General features: G+C 40.1%; 1 protein-coding gene across 3 annotated transcripts in view; it reads left to right on the forward strand.

The window, feature by feature from the left end:
* ITGBL1 (integrin subunit beta like 1) overlaps nucleotides 1–23,811 on the forward strand; it is a 601,277-nt gene that overhangs the window by 212,785 nt on the left and 364,681 nt on the right. For 2 of the 3 annotated variants that reach the window (XM_073569513.1, XM_073569512.1), the window contains exons 3-4: nucleotides 8,507–8,653; nucleotides 21,386–21,508. In XM_073569513.1, coding sequence (XP_073425614.1) covers nucleotides 8,507–8,653; nucleotides 21,386–21,508 — 270 coding nt within the window. The remainder of the gene's footprint in view (nucleotides 1–8,506; nucleotides 8,654–21,385; nucleotides 21,509–23,811) is intronic. The other variant, XM_073569514.1, reaches the window with a different exon arrangement.

Below are 23,811 nucleotides of genomic sequence, written 5' to 3' on the forward strand. Positions count from 1 at the left end.
CTCATTATACTGTATGGAGCAATATGTGGGGCTCATTCTACTCTATGGGGACTGTCCTATACTGCATGACACATTATATGGGGACCATTATATACTGTAGCATTATGTGGAGCTCATCATATACTGTATGGAACATTATATGGGACCAATTATTCTGTATGGAGCAATATATGGGGCTCATTATTCTGCATGGCGCACTATGTGGTGGCCATAATACTGTATGGAGTAATATTCTGTCCGGTTTTGAGCTATTGTAGAATTTAAAATAGATATCAGTCATGTAATGTAAGAAGTGAAGTATTTGTCATTGTACTTTATCTATATTTCTCTGCCGTATCGGAGCATCATGAATTGTGGTATGTGTTAAAGGGGCCGACTGACACTTTTTCGCCCGGGGCACACGAAAACCTGGAACCAGCCCTACCCCCCCACAACTTTAGCTAAATAACCCCCTGTTTTCAATGCGTAACTATTATTATAAAGTAAATTAAGGTTGACAAGCTTAAGTAATAAGAATTGATGTTGGCATTGAAATGGGCACTGTAGGTGTGTTTACTGTCCTCCACTCCCTGCTGACTTTGCTTCCCCATTGACTTGCATTGGGTTTCGTGTTTCAGTCGGACCTCCGACTTTTCCCGATAGTCGGCCGATTTTGTTCGACTCGACTTTTGAGAAAGTCGGGTTTCATGAAACCCGACTCGACCCTAAAAAAGGCAAAGTCGTACATCTCTACTAGAGATGCATATCCCTTAAAATGGAAAAGCAGCTTCCTAGAGAGTGATATGACATGCTGTATTATGTGCAGGCTGCAGCCACTGCAAATGCCCGCTTGGTTGAAATATTGATGATCTGCAGCAGACAAGCGGCTGCACATTGGCTGCAATTTGCACTTAGCATAAATCACTTCACTATCCAGAAACAATGGCGCCGATATAGCTACATCGATGCCACTGCAGGGTATGAATATATGTAACAGAGGCCAGGGCTGTAATAGTCGTGGCAAGTGATGCTCTGTCACACCCTGGCCCTCTGTCACATAAACACAATGTCTCTTCTGTTGTGCATTTGGTTGTTCACTTACTTGCACATCAGAGTCCACTCCAGTCTGGGGCCTTCTTCCTTTAAGTACCACGCAATGACAGTCAGAGTCCATATCTAGTAACAGCAAAACAACTTTACTCAGTTCTTTACACAGCTCATCCAGTTTAGTCACAGAAATAGCAAAGATTCTTCAGAGCATAGCCTTTCCTTTCCCTGTGATGTTCCTCACTCCTCCAGGAATATCGCAAGGTCGTACCGTCGCCTTCAGGGCTGCAGTTTCCTGACTGGCCAGACCATCCCGCTTCAGAGGTTCCCTATCCGTTTCCCCCCCAGGACATTTGGGATTGTTCCCACGAAGTTTACTACTACCATCTTGATGCTGCCCTGTATTCCTCCACTAGCGTGTGACTGTTAGCCCATAGGCCCTGGATGGCTGGGCTCCTTGCTTAAATGTTATGGGACTCAACTGTCATGTCCAAGCTTTCAGCCCCTACTAACTGAGCTCAGGAATCTTTCCTAACTTACTCCCAGATGGCCCCTCCTAATTAAATCCCATTGGTCTTACTTGTTCTTATCTTACTCTATTCTATTGTGCCCCCCTCTAGAGGGCTAATCCAGATCCTACACTCTCCCTACATATGTACAATACAAGGAATATATATATATATATATATATATATATATATATATATATATATATACAATACAGGACATAGTATAACAATATTATAATACCCATAACATATATCGTACATACACAATTTAGCAGCATTATAGGATATATTAAAAGTACCAGCTTCTCAGGGATGTATAAACATGGGCAAAGGGAAGTGGGGCACAAACCAGTCCTTGTACACCCCTTACATATACATTACTATTATTTAAACCATTCACAACCTTGGGGATTTTCTCTTTTTGCATTCTATTTTTTTGCTCCCATTCTTCCCAGAGCCATAACTTTTTTATTTTACTGTCAATATGACCGTGTGCAAGCTTGTTTTTTGATGGATGAATTATACTTTTGACCAACACCATTGGTTTTACCTTATCGTGTACTGGAAAACAGGAAGAAAATTCAAAGTGCAGTAAAATTGCATAAAAAGTGCAATTCTACAATTGCTTTTTTATACCATGTTCACTAAAAGCTAAAACTGACCTGCAATTATGATAAAAAACACATTTGAAAGGTTGACTCACCAAACCCTGACTAATGCACTAGCAGGATGCAGCAGACCTCCATTGGTAAAGGCTCGGGAAGCACAGGTGTAAACCTCTGATGAAAACAGCCAGTAACCCAAGAGGGTCTGGCTGCCTGGTGGAAAAAATGCACACAAATAGGGCTTGCATAGGACTTCAGTCACACAGATAAGTGTGGTGCAAAGTGTCTGAACAGCCTATTAGTGATGCCCATAGTATTAGCAGGTGGGATGCTCAGCACTATATATATGCATCACAAAGAAAAAGCCAAGCCAACATAAGAAGGTCTAGCTGCTTCCTGCAAAAATGATAAAAAGTGCAAAAAGATAAAAAGATATGGAGTATTAGTTACTATTTTGGCCAAAGCAGATTAGCTCGCAACCCAACGTCAAGGGTCCCCAAATTTTGCGAGTCCCTAACACTAAATCTGAACAGCGCACATAAGGAAAAAATTCCCAAAAATTAAAAAAAACACATTCGAAAGGTTGACTCACCAAACCCTGACTAATGCACTAGCAGGATGCAGCAGACCTCCATTGATAAAGACTGGGGAAGCACAGGTGCAAACCACTGATGAAAGCAGCCAGTAACCCAAGAGGGTCTGGCTGCCTAGTGGAAAAAATGCACACAAATAGGGCTTGCATCGGACATCTGTCACACAGATAAGTGTGGTGCAAAGTGTCTGAACAGCCTATTAGTCACGCCCATAGTATTAGCAGGCAGGCTGCTCAGCACTATATATATGCATCACACAGAAAAAACCAAGCCAACATAAAGAGGTCTAGCTGCATCCTGCAAAAATGATAAAAAGTGCAAAAAGATATGGGGTATTAGTTACTATTTTGGCCAAAGCAGATTAGCACACAACCCAACCTGTTATGATTGAGTCACCGTAGGAGGCAAAAACAGAAATGCTAGCTAAGTCCAGAAAACCAGAGCAGTTGGCAGCTATCGGATTGCAGACCCCTGATCCTATCACAACAACTAACAGTAGCCGTGGGGGGTTCCTACGATGCCCTAGACCCCTCGATCACAGCCGGAGAATTAAATAGGCCTACAGAAAGAAAGGGGAAATCTAAACTGCCCCAGAGCAGACCCCAAAGCAATAGGCAGCCCCCAACATATAATGACGGTGAAGCAAGATGAAAACACTAACACAGACAGAAAGATAGACTGAGCAAAGACGGGGCCAAAACTACCTAGATAGGAAAGGACAGGAAGGCTGCTGTCTGCAATCCGTGAAAAACCCTATGAAAATAAGAGCCAACAGACTGACAGTGAAAAAGGCCCTGAAGACGCTAGGCTTAAAAAAAAAAAAACTATGTCAGTACTCAGGAATATTCTGAAGATAGAGCAACAGGCAAAAGGAGATTCAGCTCACCCCAGCAGGGAATGGCAGAATCCAGAAAAGCAAGGAAAACAAAAACAAAACAAATGCAAACAGGCAAAGCAGAAAACTTAGCTTTAGGGAAGCAGGAATCAGACTGGTGTCCTAGAAGTCCACAGAGAAATCACCCGCAGGGCAGAAGGGCGTCGGCAGCCTTATATCCAGTCAGTGACTCCACTCAGCCAGTCATCCTCATTAGTCTCAGGTGCCTGATAATCAGGCTCATTACCTTCCTTTACCAGAATAGGGAGTTCACCAGACCTCAGTGATGAAGGGGAAAATGAACTCACAACACCAACCCCTGTGCTGCTCCAGCCTTTATCAATGGAGGTCTGCTGCATCCTGCTAGTGTCTTATTCAGGGTTTGGTGAGTCAACCTTTCAAATGTGCTTTTTTTGAATTTTTGGGAATTCTTTCCTTATGTGCGCTGTTCAGATTTAGTGTTAGGGACTCACAAAATTTGGGGACCCTTGATGTTCCTGAATGCGGAGAACCCAAATATGTATTTTTATTTTTTTGTTCTATTTTGAATGGGGCGAAAGTGGGGTAATTTAAACTTTTATATTTTTAATTTTCTTTTTATATATTTCTAAAAACATTTTTTTTCTACTTTTTACTTGCTTCAATAGTCTCATTAACGCCTTCAAGACCCTGCCCTTTTTCGCTTTTGCGCTTCTGTTTTTGCTCCCCTTCTTCCCAGAGCCATACATTTTTTTATTTTTCCTTCAATATGACCATGTGAGGGCTTGTTTTTTGTGGGACAAGTTGTACTTTTGAATGACACCATTGGTTTTACCATATCATGTACTCAAATATGGGAAAAAAATTCCAAGTGCGGGGAAATTGCAAAAAAAGTGCAATTCCACAACAGTTTTTTGGATTTTTTTTACCATGTTCACCAAATGATAAAACTGATCTACTATTATAAATCTCCAGGTCATTATGACTTCATAGACACCAAACATGTCTAGATTCATTTTATTTTTTGTTAAAAAAATGTGCCATTTTCCATAGCGTCTCCATTTTTCTGTAATCTCGGGTCAGTTGAGGGCTTATTTTTTACGTACTGAGCTGATGTTACCAAAACATTTTGGTGCAGATACAATCTTTTGATTGCCCGTTATTGCATTTTAATGCACTGTCGTGGCGACCAAAAAACGCAATTCTGGTGTTCTTACCTTTTTTTTCGCTCCACCGTTTAGCGATCAGGTTAATCCTTTTTTTATTGATAGATCAGGTGATTCTGCATGCGGCGATACCAATTATGTGTATGTTTGATTTTTTTTTTAATGGCGCGAAAGGGGGGTGATTTAAACTTTTATATTTTTCTTATTTTTTTATATTTTCAAAGACTTTTTTTTACTTTTGGCATGCTTCAATAGTCTCCATTGGAGACTAGAACCTGCCATAACCTGATCGGCTCTGCTACATAGAGGCGATGATCAGATCGCTTCTATGTAGTAGAACCATTGACTTGCTATGAGCGCCGACCATCGGGCAGCGCTCATAGCAATCTGGCACTGACAACCATAAAGGTCTCCAGGAGACCTCTGGTTGTCATGCCAACATACTGGTGACCCACGATCACGTGAAGCAAATCACCGGTGGGAGGATTTCTGACTGGATGGCCGGAAGTGTGAATTAAATGCCGCTGTCAGAGTTTGTCAGCGGCATTTATCTAGTTAATAGCCGTGGGTGGATAACGATTCCACCCGCGGCTATTGCTGGCACATGTCAGCTGTTCAAAACAGGTGACATGTCCCAGGAAAGATGTGGGCTCAGTGCCCGAGCCCAAATCAAAGGGAGCAAAGTGACCTCTGCCGTACTAGTACGGCGGATGTCGTAAAGGGATTAAGAGACTGGAAGCTGCGACCTTCTGATTATGCTACACATAACATGGTTTCAGCTATGTGTAGCAGAATTGACCATCTGCTATCTGCTCATAGCAGATCAGCAATGACAATCACAGGTGACTCTGGCAGACCCCGGGTTGTCATGCCAAAGCAAACTGGGCTTCCATAACACCTCATCAGTGCCACATGCTGATCGCCTGCATGCCATGCCGCATTGATGCAGTAATTGATGCAGAAGGAGCCCAGACCAAGTATTGCATGCATTTACTGAACACATATTTCAGTACGCCCACATTTCGGATTTTAATATCATTTTTCAAGCTGGTGTTACAAAGTTTTCTAAATTAGGCAGGGGTCAGACAATGACAATGTGCAATGCGAGAAACTTGCGCAAGTCTCTCACATCAATACCCGTCACTGCCACCGGCACTCGTGACCGGAGTGTGTGGCTGCATGTACTTCTATGTAGCCGCACCCTCCGGTGCCGAGTGCCAGCGGCAGTGCCGGATATTGATGGGAGAGACTCACGCAAGTTTCTCACATTGCACATGCAAGTCTGACCCCGGCCTTACTGAGATAATGACTTTTGGGTTTTCATTGGCTGTAAGTCATAATCATCAACATAAACAGAACTAAACACTTGAAATACACCACTCTGCTTGTAATGACTTTGTATAATATATATTTCACTTTTTTGTAATGAAGAACTGAAATAAATTAACTTTTTGATGATCTAATTTTGTGAGAAGCACCTGTATATACGCACAAAAACGCGCCGTGTTGCATTTTTGTGCGCTCGGCACAGCGCTAAAAGGGCGCAAGCGCCGGCAATAGTGTACCAGCGTGCGACCAGCGTACCCAACGCTAACTATTGGGTACGCTGATCGCATGCAGCATCATGCGATCAGAGGAGGAGCTGACCGGAGGAGGCGTGGCCGGGGAGGAGCTTAGCGGCGGCTCTGCGCTGCGCCTCCAAACACAAATCTGAAAGTAGCCTAATACTTGTAGGTCTGGCAATGTCTTTCTTACATAGCTATTTACATCCACTACCCCCTGTACCAATGCACCAATATTTTAATATTTTATGTTTTTTACTTTGTCTCTATTAATGGGCTGCATCCTTCAAATCTATTAAATGGAATTTGTCACCAGGTTTTTGCTACACAATCTGAGGACATCATGAAGTAGGGGCAAAGACCATAATTCTATCGATGCATAGCTTATTGAGCTGGATGCTACAATTTTGATAATATCATAGTTTTATTTGTTGCTTTTCTACCATAATGATGAGTTTTGTATAAGCCCGCTCAAACCACGGATGTACAGCTTTGTGTATAAGGCTGTGTATCCACGTAAGTGTTTTTTTCGCGTTTTTAAGCATTTTTACTGGAAAAAACGCTTAAAAAACGCTTACTAGAAGCATCCCATTTATTTTAATGAATTCCCCACTTTTGTGCATATTGCGGTAAGAAACGCAGTATGCTCATTCATTTCATGGAAAAATCCGCATTTCTAACTATATTCTATGAGCAGGAGGATGCTCCTGTAAAAAACGCATAAAAAGACGAGCAAACAGCGCGCAAAAATCGTGAAAAAAAAGTGCAAAAAAATGAGCGTTTTTCCTGGGAAGGAGTCTGTTTTTTTCTGCATACGTGGGTACATAGCCTTAGTGTGCAGAACCAGAAAACTGACAATCAGTGGTGGGGCAGGGTTTTACAGTACTCATGAATATGGATGACAACCTGGCATCAAATTTACTAGTCCTGTATTGATAATCTCCACCTTATAAAACAGAGATTTTTTTCAAAACGATATCAAGCAGCCCAGTACATGACACATTGCTGGAATCATGGTCTCTGCCCCTACATTATGCTGCTCTCAGATTAGATAGCAAAACCTTGGCATCATATCCATTTTAAATTGTTTTATTATAATCTTACAGTGATCCTTAAAAGTTTTTTGATGACACAGTTGATGTTAAAATGGATATACTTACCATCATTATTGTTAGTTGTTACTGTATCTGAAATTGGTGTGCAATGGAGACTTATGAGTGTCAGAAAGTAGCAGAACAAAAAGAATAATTTGGATTCACAACTCCTTAGTTAAAGGGATTTTCCTTTTATAATTTTTAAAAATCTATTAGCTTGCCATATACTGGGACTCTTGGTTCGGCTGAACGTTTCTGCATACGCTATGATGGAGGTACTCCCAAACTTTGGGATAGGTTAATTGAATTCCAACCAGTCCAGTCCTATGACCCCCAAACATAATCTATCATGATGCCCCCATACACATTAGATTGTCAGCCAATCCCAGCGAAATCAGCGGATTTGGCTAACTTTACTCCCCTATCCCTGCTCTTGCTGTGTCTTTCCACTGCTCCCAGGCTCTGCCAAAAAAGACATTCTAAGTAGTGATGGGCAAGTAGCATCATTGCTCGGGTCTCTCTGAGCATGCTCGGGTGGTCTCTGAGTATTTTGGCATGCTCGGAGATTTAGTTTTCGCCGTCTCAGCTGCATGATTTGCGACTTGTAGACAGGTTGAATACATGTAGGAATTGCCTAACAAACAAGCATTCCACACATTTATTCAGCCTGTCCAGCAGTCGCAATTCATGTAGCTGAGACGAGGAAAACTAAATCTCCGAGCATGCCAAAATACTCGGAGATCACCCGAGCATGCTCGGGGAGACCCGTGCAACGAATATACTCGCTCATCACTAATTCTGAGTCAATGAACCCGAAAATTGACCGTAGCAGTGGTCAAATTGCTGCAGCTTGTAAAGAGTGGCATTGGAGAGCTGGAACTACAGCTGGGGTTGCTAAGTACAGGTCCTTTTTCATAGTAATCAAGAGTAAGTAAATTGAATTTAAGAAAAATAGTAAACGGAAAAGCCCTTTAAATATTTATGAAAAGTGTAACATTGAATGTACTATTGACTATAAAGCACTTTCCATGCACAGAGGGAAAAAAAGCCTAAAAACAGAAATTTCTGTTTGCTTTAAAAGTATTTTTATTTGTTTAGGACATGGAACTTGTGACTGTGGAAAGTGCCAGTGTGATTCTGGCTGGTCTGGAGAAGCCTGTCAATACCCAGCTACTTGTGACCTGACACGAAAGCAAAGCAACGAGATGTGCAAAAACTCTCAAGGAGTCATTTGTTCAAACGCAGGTTTGCATGCCATTTATCCATGAAACACAAAGTTCTCTGAAATGTAACTTCAAGGTCACTGCAAACTTTTATATGTGTTATTATCATTAAAAGATTTTTCAAGGCTAGAGCACAATGTACTTTTCAAAAAATGCCAAGCTACTACATAGGTTATTTCAGTGCAGAGGAAATTCAGATGCTGTAATTTAATAAGGAAAGTAACCGTGCTGAGCATTCTGGAACTGACATAAACTCCAGCTGTGCATAATTTCATTTTTTTCATTCAAAAGATGCAGCAAGAACATTTTTTTTTTCTGAATGCATTATTCAAATAATCAGGATTGATATGCACTGGTTTTAGAAGAATATCTGAAAAAATAGTAATTTGAAATATACGTTATTTTTAAAATGAACAATATACATTGCGGTACATTTGTGAGTGGCAATCGTGTGTAGTAATTGACAGAGTTTTATATTAATTGTTTATAGTACACTAATTGAAAGAGAATAAAACTTGTCGATTCAGTCTTTCAAATAGAATAATACTTAGCAGTCTTCTTACATGGAAAGTTTGTGCGGAAAGGCACAGATATCTTTCCAACTTACTGAGAAACTAACTTTTCTTTATCTTACTTTATTTCAAGCAATGGACTACAAAAAGAAATTTTCTTATACCTTAGCTTCTACAATTACTAATTTAGGGTTTTTCCAGGATTTGGTGTTGATAACCTGTCCTTAGTCATCCATATCAGATCAACTCGTATCCGCAAGATCAACTTTTTACATCTGTTGCAGTGGCCAGGTGTACACAATGAGTAGAGCACTAATAGGGCAGCTCTATTAATTGTACTCTGACTCTCTTTGATTTCTGCCGCTTAGTTCCTTATAACTTTGTATATTGAGCCACCATGGGATCTGCATAGAGCTGGTCCCTGGAGGTGCATAAAAAGTAATTAATATCTAAATTGCGGAAAACCACTTTGCAAAAGTATGCTATCAATATCATCCAAACTGAAAACATTATTTAGTGATACAAATGTACTGTATTTCAAAACTATATGTCAATAGCTGACCAAAATGAATGAATAATGGACACTCCATCAGAGTATGTATCCTAAAAGAGACTTGGAGTACAGAATCCAGAATGTAATGTAAAAAAAAAAAGATTTTGTATTTATTAAATGACATAACAATAACTAGCGCAATAAGTACATAAAAAGCAAGCAGTGAAAGGTGATGGGACACGGTGTCAGTGAACTACAAATCCACAAAAATTGGTAGCAGGTATGGGAATCAAAATAAATAGATAACAGTTGGAGCCAACAGTGGTGGCATTCCCCTAGGAATCGCTAGGTAAAAATCAAGAGTAGACCATGAAAGTGCATAGGTTCTGAGATCCCATATGGGAAAATGATAAATGTGTATAATAGGGGCTCCCCAGTATTTAAATATATGAGTATACCATGATATTTGCAAAAAGATAAATAATAAAAGTAATATGACATTTGCAAAAACAATACAGCGTGTAAGTGTATTATTAGAAAAACAAGGCATACATAATCAGAAAGAATATCTCAAACATAATAGCCTGTATGTGAATATGCAGAAAGCAGCAGCCCCAACGTGCATTTGCGTGGTCTTCCTCGGGGGGCTGTGACTCCCTTTGTGTAAAGACTACTTTATATAGAAGCTAATGAGACTGGAGATTGCACCCAAAAGTAAAGAGGGACCCCAAGAACAGCTGTATCCGGGGCAGGCTATAATATGACGCATGTGTCGTGAAAGCCCATGTTATGCATGACATTTCCTTGGATGCTCGCAGCGGATCTAGGGGAAATCCCCCATGATGTCAGAGGCTGCATACGTCACAACCAACAGCCGTTGGCAACATTGACGATCAGTGGGTACACCGCGCAGCCACCATTTTTGTAAAGGGCAACAGCATTGGAGGTATTTTAAGGTAAAAATAGCCTTAGAAAAGGTACAGTGGCTCAGTGGTTAGCACTGCAGCCTTGCAGTGCTGGGGTCCTGGGTTCAAATCCCACCAAGGACAACATCTGCAAGGAGTTTGCATGTTCTCCCCGTGTTTGCGTGGGTTTCCTCCTGGTACTCTGGTTTCCTCCCACTTTCCAAAGACATACTGTTAGGGAATTTAGATCGTGAGCCCCATCAGGGACAGTGCCAATAATGTCTGTAAAGCGCTGTGGAATTTATGGTGCTATACAAATGAGTAAAATAAATAAAGAAATAATTATTCCAAACAAGGGGCCTTTTTAAAGTCATATGTCCATAAAAGACTTAAGGGCATAAAAAGATAAAAAAAAAAATATATATATATGTCTCTTAAAGTGTCAGGTCCGTAAAAGGTTTTTGAAAGTGACAAGTGCATGGAAAATAGCAACAAAGTCTAATTAATAAGTACAAACCCAAAAACAATCAATATATCAATGTACAGAACACATACAGTGGGTACGGGAAGTATTCGGACTCCTTTAAATTTTTCACTCTTTGTTTCATTGCAGCCATTTGGTAAAATCAAAAAAGTTCTTTTTTTCTCATTAATGTACACTCTGCACACCATCTTGACTGAAAAAAAACAAATATATAAATTTTTGAAAATTTATTAAAAAAAGAACAACTGAAATATCACATGGTCATAAATATTCAGACCGTTTGCTCAGTAATGAGTAGAAGGACCCTTTTGAGCTAGTACAGCCAGGTTTGGACTGGCCCATAGGGTAACAAAGGAGTGCCCCGGTGGGCCCCTGTGCAAATCTTGGCTCCCAATCCCAATGTATGGGCACTACTTGGCATAATTCACTTGATTTACTCTGTATAGAAAAAAAGCAGCCTCTCATCATTCATTAACCAAACTACCCAGTTTATTATTATATAGAGATAGAGGTAAATTTGTGAATGAGGGTATTGTAATATTTGTATACAGGTGAAAAGTGGGCCGCTCCAAAAGTCAATGTTACTGGTGGGCCCTTGGCACCCCAGTCCAACACTAAGTACATTGACGAGTCTTCTTGGGAATGATGGTACAAGTTTTTCACACCTGGATTTTGGGATCCTCTGCCATTAATCCTTGCAGAGCCTCTCCATTTCCATCAGGTCGGATGGTGAACATTGGTGGACAGCCATGTTCAGGTCTCTAAAGAGATGCTCAATTGGTTTTAGGTCAGGGTTCTGGCTGGGCCAGTCAATAATGGTCACAGAGTTGTTCTGAAGCCACTCCTTTGTTATTTTAGCTGTGTGTTTAGGGTCATTGTCTTGTTGGAAGGTGAACCTTTGGCCAAGTCTGAGGTCCAGATCACTCTGGAGGAGATTTTCATCCAGGATATCTCTGTACTTGGCCACATTCATGTTTTCTTCAATTGTAACCAGTCATCCTGTCCTTGCAGCTCCAAAACACCCCAATAGCATAATGCTGCCACCATCATGTTTCACTGTTGGGATTGTATTGGGCAGGTGATTAGCAGTGCCTGGATTTCTCCACACATACCGCTTAGAATTATCACCAAAAAATTCTATCTTTGTCTCATCAGACCAGAGAATCTTATTTCTCATAGTCTAGGAGTCCTTTATGTGTTTTTTAGCAAACTCTGTGGGCTTTCATATGTCTTGCACTGAGGAGAGGCTTTCGTCAGGCAACTCTGCCATAAAGGCCCGACTGGTGGAGGGCTGCAATGATAGTTGACTCTGTGGAACTTTCTAACTTCTCCCTACTGTATCTGTGGAGCTCAGCCACAGTGATCTTGGGGTTCTTCTTTACCTCTCTCACCAAGGCTCTTCTCCCATGATTGCTTAATTTTACTGAACAGCCAGGTCTAGGAAGACTTCTGGTGGTCCCAAACTTCTTCCATTTAAGGACTATGGAGGCCACTGTACTGTTAAGAGCCTTGAGTACTGCAGAAATTCTTTTTTAACCTTGGCCAGATGTGTGCATTGCCACAATTCTTTCTCTGAGCTCCTTGGCCAGTTCATTTGATCTCATGATTTTTATTTGATCTTTATGCACTGTGAGCTATGAGGTCTTTTATGGACTGGTGTGTGCCTTTCTGAATCCAGTCCTATCAGCTTAGTTAAACACAGCTAGACTCTAATGAAGGAGTAGAACCATCTCAAGGAGGATCACAAGGAAATGGGCAGCATTATTATTATACATTTTTATATTGCCATTTATTCCATGGCGCTTTACATGTGAAAATGGGCAAATATAGACAAGTACAATAAACATAAGCAATACAAGACACACACAAGTACAGAAGGAGAGAGGACCCTGCCCACAAGAGCTCACAGTCTACAGGGGATTGGTGAGGATACACTAGGAGAGGGTAGAGATGGTCGTGCAGAGGTTCAGCAGACTGAGGATCACTTCAGGTTGTAGGCTTGTCGGAAGAGGTGGGTCTTCAGGATCTTTTTGAAGGTTTCCATGGTAGGCAAGAGTCTGCTGTGTTGGGGTAGAGAGTTTCAGAGTATGGGGGAAGCGCGGGAGAAGTCTTCTATGCAGTTGAGGGAAGAAGAGATAAGAGGGGAGTAAAGAAGGAGATCTTGAGATTATCGAAGGTTGTGTGTGGGTAAGTACCAGGAGACCATGTCACAGATGTATGGAGGAGATAGGTTGTGGATGGCTTTGTATGTCATAGTTAGGGTTTTGAACTGGAGCCTCTGGACAATAGGAAGCCAATGACAGGCTTGGCATAGGGGAGAGGCTGGGGAATAACAGGGAGACAGGTGGATTAGTTGGGCAGCAGAGTGTAGGATGGATTGGAGTGGTGCTAGAGGGGAGGCCAGAGAGTAGGAGGTTGCAGTAGTCGAGGCGGGAGATGATAAGTGCGTGCACTCATGTTTTATAGTTTCATGGTCAAGGAATGCACGGGTTCGGGAAATATCTGAGTTTGAGGTGGCAGGAGGAGGCAAGGGTTTGGATATGTGGCTTGAAAGAGAGAGGGCAGAGTCAAGATCATCCTGAGGCACCGAGCATGCGGGACTGGGGAAAGTGAGCAGACATTAACATTGATGGATAGGTCTGGTGGAGTGTTAGAGTGAGCTGGGGGAAAATTATGAATTCTGTTTTGTCCATGTTCAGTTTTAGAAAGCGAGCAGAGAAGAAAGCTAAAATAGCAGACAGACATTGTGGGATTTTAGTGAGTATGGAGGTGAAGTCAGGTCCAGATAGGTAGATTTGCGTGTCATCGGCATAGAGATGATACTGCAAACCGTGGGATTCTATGAGCTGCCCCAGGCCGAAGGTGTAGATGGAGAAGAGTAGGGGTCCTAGAACTGAACCTTGAGGAACACCGACAGACAGGGGGCGATGTGAGGAGGTGGTGTGGGAGAGGGAGACACTGAATGTTCGGTTTGTTAGATATGATGAGATCCAGGATAGTGCCAAGCCTGTGATGCCAAGAGATGAGAGAATCTGTAGCAGGAGGGAATGGTCCACAGTGTCAAAGGAAGAAGACAGGTCCAGGAGAAGGAAGACAGGGTAGTGTCGCTTGCTCGGCAGTTAGTAGGTCGCTGGTGACTTTATTTAGGGCAGTTTCAGTTGAGTGATGCAGTCGGAAGCCTTTTTGTAAGCAGACAAAGAGAGAGCATGAGGAGAGGTGGGAGGACAGTTCAAGATGGACATGCTGTTCTAGTAGTTTTGAGGCATAAGGGAGAAGAGATATCGGGCGATAGCTAGACACAGAGGATGGGTCAAGGGAGGTCTTTTTGAGGATGGGTGTGATCAAGGCATGTTTGAAGGATGACGGGAACACACCATTTGTAAGTGAGAGGTTGAAGAGGTGTGTTAGAGTAGGGATGAAGAGGTGTGTTAGAGTAGGGATGAAGACTGTGACGATGTTAGGGATGAGGTGGGACATGAGCGGGTCAAATGTGCAAGTGGTGAGGTGTGATCTTGATAGGAGGATGGAGAGCTGTGACTTAAATTTGAGTGTATGAGCAAAGGGTCTAAATACTTATGACGATGTGATATTTCAGTTTTTCTTTTTTAATAAATTTGCAAAAATTTCTATTTTTTTTCCGTCAAGATGGGGTGCAGAGTGTTTATTAATGAGAAAAAAATGAACTTTTTGAATTTACCAAATGGCTGCAATGAAACAAAGAGTGAAAAATGTAAAGGGGTCTGAATACTTTCCGTACCCACTTTATATACTGTATGTGCACACAATATGAGTGCATAAGAGAGTGATGATATCATGTCAGAAAACACTAGTGACAACGTTCACCATAGAGCAAACAAAAGCTCCATATTTATGGCCAGAAAAGATAAGCCACACATGCAAAACTACATATGAAATCTGGTATTATAGATGAAGAGGGGAAAATAAATATTTGATCCCTTGCTGATTTTGTAAGTTTGCCCACTGACAAAGAGATGAACAATCTGTAATTTTAAGGATAGGTTAATTTTAACATTGACAAATAGAATATAAACAATAAAATCCAGAAAATCACATTGTATAAGTTATATAAATGAATTTGCATTTTGCAGTGAGAAACAAGGCTTAACCCTTTCGTGCCAGAGCCTGTTTTTGCCTTCGTGGCCAGGCCAATTTTTTCAATTCTGACCAGTGTCACTATATGAGGTCATAACTCTTCAACGGATCCCAGTGATTCTGAGAATGTTTTCTTGTGACATATTGTACTTTATGATAGTGGTAAAATTTTTTCGATATGACTTGCACTTATTTGTTAAAAAAATGGAAATTTGGAGAAAACTTTTTAAATTTTCAAACTTTTAATTTTTATGCCCTTAAATAAGAGAGTCATATCGCACAACAAAGTTAATAAATAACATTTCCCACATGTCTACTTTACATCAGCACAATTTTTAAAGCATAATTTATTGTTAGGAAGTTATAAGGGTTAAAAGTTAACCAGCAATTTCTAATTTTTCCAATAAAATTTAGAAAACCATTTTTTAGGGACCATTTCACATTTGAAGTGAGTTTGGGGGGTCAATATGACAGAAAATACCCAAACATGACACTATTCTAAATACACCCCTCAAGGTACTTAAAACCACATTCAAGAAGTTTATTAACCCTTTAGATGCTTTACAGGAGTGAATGGAATGTGGAAGGAAAAAATAAACATTTACTTGTCTTTCGCAAAAATTTTCCTTTAGACCTAAGTTTTTTACGTTCGCAAGGGTAACAGGAGAAAATGGACTATACATTTTGTTTAGCAATTACTCCTGAACATGCCGAAATCCCATATGTGGGGGAAATCTGTTTGGGCACACGGAAGGGCTCAGAAGGGAAGGAGCGCCATTTGACTTTTTGAATGTAAAATATGCTGTAATAATTAGCTGACGCCATGTCGCGTTTGGAGAGCCCCAGATGTGCTTAAACAGTGGAAACCCCAACAAGTGACCCCATTTTGGAAACTAGACCCCTTAAGGAATTTATCTAGATGTCTCGTGAGCACCTTGAATCTCCAGAGGTTTCACAGAACTTTATAATATTGAGCTGTCAAAAAAACAATTTTAGCATAAAAATGCTACTTTAGCCCTCAGTTTTTTATTTTCATAAAGATAGTAAAAAAAATGAACCCCAAAGTTTGTTGTGCAATTTCTCCTGAGTATGCCAATACCCAGTATGTGATGGAAAACTACTGTCTGGGAGCATGGCAGGGCATGAAAGGGAAAGAGCGCCATATTACAGTGCAGGTGCTGCATTGGTTTGAGGGAGACATGTCATATTGGCAGAGCCCCTGAGGTGCCAGAACAGCAGAAATCCCATAAGTGACCCCATTTTACAAATTACACCTCACAGTGAGTTTATCTAGGAGTGCAGTGATCATATTGACACCACAAGTGTGTCACAGAATTTGATACCATTAGGCAGTGAAAAAAAATAATTAAATTTTTACCACAAAAAAATCGTTTTAGCCAAAGATTTTACATTTGCACACTGGGAAATGGGTAAAAATGGTGACAAAATGTGTTACACAATTTGACTGTTTGGCTGTTCAGTACTGCTTAGCCACACAGGAAGACTCTGGAGGGACCGAGCGCTATTTGACTCTTGGAGAACAAATTCGTTTCCAGGCTATATAAAGAGCCTCTAAATGCCAGAAAAGCAGATTCCCCCCTCAAGTGACCCCAGTTTGGAAATTGCACCCCTTTAGGAATTTATCTACAAGTGTAGTGGTGATTTTGACACCATAAGTGTCTTCCAGAAACGAGCAGCAGTGGATGTTGCTGAGTGATATATGCAAACTGCCATTGTAGTGACCAGTACGTTGCAGTCACCAGTACGTTATGCCCAGCCTGTGCTTCTGGATACATGCACCCATAAATTAGATGGGCTCTCATCACTACAGAAATGCCAAACATGTGGATGATATATGTGGTTTTGGTACACTGTGGGGCTCAGAAGGGAGGGGGGGTATTTGAATTTTGAAGCTCAAAATTTCTTTTGGTGGGTAAGAAGCCATTTTGCTTTTCCAGAGCCTTTGTGCTACCAGTAATGTGGAAGCCCCCTATATTTCCATTAACAGATGACTTGTTTTTATTGTGGAATGAGATGAAACTTTTATTGGTAACATTTTACATAATGTTTGGGATCACATTTATCCGGCGCTCTATGCTGAGCACTTACTTTGGGGTTTCTATCTAAATCTCTGAGTGATGTGATAGATGAAACCCCTGATACATTCACTATAAAGAGGCAACAAAGTTACTCTAGACACTGTCTGGCCTCTGTTCAGCGGTGTCCTTCTTTTCAGAGGTGCACAAAACTGACTGACTGCGCTTTTATTAAAAAGAAGGACACCACCTGATCACAGGGGCTATGCCATCCACAGTGCCTCCATCTGCCTCATTATAGGATATATTCCGCCGGGTGTTCCATTTGAATCACCTATTTCAGAGATTTACACAGAAATCCCGGTGTAAGCGCTCAGCGCAGAGTGCAGGATGAATGTGCGCCGATCCTTAATGCGATCTTTTGGCGGCAGAGTGAAAAAATCAACAGCATGTGTAGAATTGGTTTTATTTTTTACGCCATTCCTCGTGCGGTATAAGTGATACCAGATTTATATAGTGTTTTATGTTTGGCAGCTGTCACACACTAAATGAGGCTTTTTATTGCATCACTATTTTTTTTAGAGCTATAATTTTCCATATTTCGGCTGACAAAGTTGTTTTTTGCAGGCTGAGCTGACTTTTTTATTAGTACCATTTTCAGGTACATGAAAATTTTTGATTGCTTTCTACTCTGATTTTTGAGAGACTGAATGCTCAAACACAAGGAATTCAGGAATTGTTTTTTTTTAATGATGTTCTGTGTGTAGTAAAATTAATAAAGCAGCTTTATTCTTCAGTATGACTGTACAGTTACAGTCATAAGACATTTTTTTTTTTTTTCTGTTTTGCCGCTTTTTCACAATAAAAACTATTTTATTGAAAAAATAATTGTTTTTGCAACGCATTATTCTGAAAGCTATAACTTTTTTTATTTCTCTGCTGTTGGACCTGTGTGGAGCTTGTTTTTTGCGGGACAAGATGACGTTTTCATCGCTACCATTTTTATTTTGATATGACTTTTTGATCGCGTTTTATTCTACTTTTTGTGTGGCGACATGATGAAAAAGCAAAGGTTTTTGCTCCATTTTTTTTACGGTATGCACCGAAGAAGTGAACAAGTGTGACCGTTTTATAGGTTGGCTCATTCCGAACGTGGCGATACCAAATATGTGTACTTTTTTTGTTTTTAAAAAAATATATATGTATTTATTGGTTTAATATTTTTTCTTTTATTTATTTTGGGATTTTTTTAAAATAGTTTTAAAACATTTTTTACTTTTTTAAACTTTTTTACTTAGTCCCTGTATGGGACTTCAATTTTTATTTGCTTTATTTGTTTGATCACTGGTCTCTTACAATGCAATACATATGTATTGTATTGCAAGAGACCTGTCAGTGTTGCACAGGCAGATCGCTTGCTAAGCTCAACTGCAGGCTGAGCCAAACAAGCCACCGTAACTTGCAGACCTGGAGGACAACACTGGACAACGCTGATCTGATCACAGGGAGCGTCTGAGAGGTGAGTATAGCAGTGGTCTCTTCCTGCTATCTCCTAAATGCTGCGATCGCACGAAGAGGTTAATACTTGGTGGCAAAACCCTTGTTGGCAAGCACAGTAGTCAGACTTTTTTTGTAGTTGAGGATGAGGCTTGAGCACATGTCAGAAGGAATTTTGGTCCACTCCTCTTTGCAGATCATCTCTAAATCATTAAGATTTTTAGGCTGTTGCTTGGCAACTCGGAGCCTCAACTCTCTCCATAAGTTTTCTATAGGATTAAGACTGGCTAGGCCACTCCGTGACCTTAATGTTTTTCTTTTTGAGCCACTCCTTTGTTGCCTTGGGTCTATGTTTTGGGTCATTGTCTTGCTGGAAGACCCAGCCACGACCCTATACAGTCTAAACATGACAAATGTTAAATGATGATAATACATAATGCCCAATGTTAGAAATTATTCATAGTCAAACATGGGCCATGGTCTGTAAGTGATAATGTCGATTTCACCAGTTCTTGGGAAAGGAGAATCTCTATAAGATGTAAAGTCCCAGTTCGCTTAGATTGTAAGACGATTGAAAAAAAGGTCCACAATGACTCTATTGAAGAGTGTTCCAAAATGCTGAGATAGACTAAGAATAAAAACAATTAAAGAAAAACAACACACAGATTAAAAATCAAGATCAAGAGAATACGGAACTCATGAAAAAATCTATACAAAAGATCTGTTTACAGGAATGGGGCAAAACTAATATGTTCATTTAGTCCTGCTGGTGTCATAGTGCCAAGAGTGGTAATCCAGTGGCTCTCCAGCTGATCCAGGTTTTGCTTCATATCTCCACCCCGGATCCCACCACGTATTCTCTCTATCTTTTGGATTCTATCCGTATCTTTGGGATACAATGGTGGTGCAATCTGAAGCGACATGGAATTGTCTTAAGCATTGTAATATTAACGTCATCCCTTGCTGCTACGATATCTCTTACGTGCTCGTGAACGTGTGTGCGTTATTCACGTGAAGTAATGTATAATGTATACAAGATCACAAGTACACATCGCACAGTACACAACAAAGTCAGTAATGCACAAGATATAGTGTGTGATCTTGTACTCTCTCCTCCGATCAGACGAGGAAAAGTCTGTGGACCTAATCATATTTTTGCATGCTATGCAGTCACCACAGGGTTAAAACCCCCATTTTTGCTTTCCTGCACCAAAAAAGTCTTTGGATTTACTAATGTAGTGACTTTGAACAAGAATTTTTCGGATGTTTTTGCTCCTCCTCGGTGTCATGAGGGGAGTATTCGATAAATGTTTACCAAATATTGGTTCGGTCACTAAGCCTGGCAAATGTCTGGTAAGGATATAGTAATTGTGGAGCTTTTTTTCACTCATTTTACAATCTAAGTGAACTGGAACTTTACATCCTATGGAAATTCTCCTTTCCCAAGAAGTGGTGAAACGGACATTATCACCTATGGACCATTGCCCATGTTTTACTATGAATAATTTCCAACATTTGGTATAATGTATTATCATCATTTAACATTGGGCCATGTTTAGAAAGTATAGGGCATATGATATTGGACTTGGAACTTTTTATCATAATGTAGAGCTCATGACATTATTTATTTCATTTTTATTTTTTTCATATCTTTTTATTTCTTTATCTATAATGCCATATTTCATATGTAATTCTGCACATGTGGATTACATTTTTTGGCCATATATGTGGAGCTATTATTTACTCTATGGTGAACGCTGTCACTAGTGTTTTCTGACATTATGATATTATTGCTCTATTATGCACTCATATTGTGTGTGTGTGTGTGTGTGTGTGTATATATATATATATTTACTGTGCATTGATATATTGATTGTTTTGGGCCTATTCTTTTTAATTGGGCTTTGTTGTTAGTTATTTTCTATGCACGTGTCACTTTCCAAAACCTTTTACTCTTATTTTCATTATATGCACCTGTCACTTTAAGAGATATTATATATATATACTGTATATAATATACATTCCCTGACAGAAGTTATGTCGCTTATCCATGTTATGTAAATTAAAGCTTATAACCTGACGTTAAATTCATCCATTGTTTGTATAAATTGTTTGTGAAAGCTGAAACTCTCCAAAATGTGGTTTAGGTTAAGAAAATAAATTGGCATCAATGCAGAGATATTGATCATATAATGGACACAGAATGGTCAGATTTTGGCATGACAAAAGTTTTGTCGCCTGGTCATATAATGCACCCAATCCTATTTTACATCCTCACCTGTGCTCAGTAAATGATTGGTTAATTAGTTAGTGTGTATAAAAAGAAACCCAGCACCCCATACCTTCACTTGAGCTGCAACTTGAGCTCTGACAACATGCCAAAAATCCACCCTGCGACAAAAGCCTGGATTATCAAGAGGCAGAAGACCAAATCCACTGCAGGCTGGCACCTTTATTGTGTCTCACCCTCAAGTACAAAGAATTAAAAAAGATTTGAAGAGACTGGAGATGTGTTTGACAAGCTCGGGTCCTATAGTAGGTGCTCCACTGGTGCAATTCAACTTTCTTCTGTTTAACTAGTGATATCAATGTTTTATGCTTAGGATAGGTCAGCATTATCAAGGTAGTCGAATACCCTTTTAACACATGACCTACTTATTTGTAAAATGTTCTAACAACTGATAATTTATATTTTGTCTTTGCTTTCTTTTCAGGCACCTGTCAGTGCGGAAGATGTAAATGTGAGAACTCGGATAATAACGAATTAATATATGGAAAATTTTGTGAATGTGATGACAGGGAATGCATTGATGATGAAACTGGAGAGATTTGTGGAGGTATGTAGTTATAATTTGGTGACTGGTATATATCTCTATAAATAATAGAATAATAGTAGTTCACGACTAGGTTACTAATTGGTAGAATGTGTGTATCTAATCTGATTTCATAAGGAAACATTGTGAATTTGAAAAATGTTTTGAAAGGGTTATATTGTATTATTATTGAGGATGGAATTTTGGTGTTCTTGATGACAATTGAACTATTATGCAGTAGATGTAGCCAGACCATTAACAATTATTCTTATTTGACACATTTTGTAATTAATGGTAATTGTTTTTATGAATTTTTTCAATAAATGATTATTTTAATTTTATTGGTCGTTTATTTATTCTCAAATTCTTTAGTGTTTTGCTTATCTTGGGAGCACTCTACTGCTTTATTTTGTGTTATTTACTATGTGGGTCATTAAACACTAATCCTCAACCTATATAAATGATGTGCTATATGAGAATTGTTTCATTAATAATTCTAATTCGCTGGGAGAAAATGTTGCTATTTTCTCCCTGCAGCTGCTTGTTTTTAGTCTTTTGAGCAGTGCAGTGACTGTGAACATTCAACATCCAGTTCACAATGAGCACACTGTAATCATTCCCACAGCTTCTTGGCTGATATATTGCCCTACAGCATCTGTACTGAGAAGGATGTTAATTAAAGGGAATCTGTCAAGTGATATTTTAATAAGATAGTATCCTGAAACAGGACTTGGGCAACCATTTCCAAATATGTAACTATATTTGCTGTTGCTTCTCTGGTTTTCTTGCTGTAAGCACTGGAGAATTTACAGCAGTGCCTGCTGGTCTAGTGTATGTATATCCAAAATGAATATGCACTTCTCCCCATGCCCATAATTCCACCCAACTCTCTCAGCACCAATGTCAGCGATAATGAAAATCTGCCCATCCGCAGCTAGTCATCCACCAGATGAAAGATACAGTTTCTCTGATGCGGTACCTAAGCAGCTGTCCTGTTGGAATAATGCCTATTATTGTACATATTGTAATAACTACTGTTTACTACTGTTTAGTAGTGCATAAGTCTTTGTCTCCAGCAATAGTCTTGTATTGTCATTAAGGAATTGTTAAAAAAAACCAGGAAGTTCTTGTTCACTGTGTGTGTGTAGGTGAAGCACTTTTGTTTAACTTTCACTTTGCAAGCTGTCAGACAAGATGCTAAGATCATAAGCTATAAGAAATACCAGTTGCCAGCTGTGTCATCTTTGTTCCTGAATAAATATATATCCACTGTTGAGTGGCTGGACAATACAGAGATGAATTTGCTGCCAGATTATGGGCCCAGAAACCCAAAGACACAGTGAGCAGCCCAGAGGAGAGAGAACAACAGTGTACTAAGAAGAAAAGAAGCAAATACAGCCACCAGCAGCATGGTGATCTTCACAGAACCAAATCTGACTAACTAGAACTACCAATCCTGGAAATTCAAGGTAAAGATGCTGCTGATAAGAAAAGGTACATGGAAATACACACAGGAGTCTAAACCTGATCCACTACCAGAAGACTGGATAAAGAAGGATCAAAAAGCACAAAGCACTATCTCCCTCAGTATAGATGATGATTAGATTGTGCATGTGCAACAGCCCTGGGACGGGGCCATTCCGTTCACTGTTATCCACCCCCACGCAGTGTCCACAGCCGATTGAATAACCACAGACAACAGGTCTCGGGGATAACAGCTGCTTTACTTCAGCAGAATGCGGAGATATAACATGGAGTAATGGTAACAGTTCAGATGGGAAATCAATGGCCAATACAGATCAGGATTGGATTCTAACACAGAATTGAGGTTCTGGAGCTTTAAGAACCTGTATTAGTTAGGAGAAGTACTTGCAGGTAATTATAAGAGAGATCAAAGTCTCTTGGTGGCATAAAGGCAGAAGAGGGAATATATGGCAATATTTACAGACCTGAAATCCCGTATTCATCTTCTCAGCTGGTCATGATACGTGCAGAAATATACTTGAAGTGAATAACGGATAATTTGCGGTGAGGCGGGGGACCCTCAATTTCCTCAACACGCAGAGCAATAGGTTCTTCTGTACACATTTAGTGCAACCTAATGCTGTAGAAGCACACCATAAACTGGACAGCAGGGATCCATGGTTAAAAAAAAAAAAAAGGTTAAAAGTCTTCAGCCATCTTGGCTGTAGAAGTCAGGGGAAGGTCCAAGGCATTAGGCCTGGCTGTAAGTCTTGAGATGAAGAGAAGAATGAACCTCCAGGCTTGGAGCCTGGAGGGGGTCAAGAGTCTGGGTCACATCTTGAACCAGACTCCCCAGGGAACCT

This window comes from Dendrobates tinctorius, unplaced genomic scaffold (genome assembly GCF_039654945.1).
Source record: "Dendrobates tinctorius isolate UK_male_01 unplaced genomic scaffold, ASM3965494v1 ptg000026l, whole genome shotgun sequence".
Taxonomy (NCBI): Eukaryota; Metazoa; Chordata; class Amphibia; order Anura; family Dendrobatidae; genus Dendrobates; species Dendrobates tinctorius.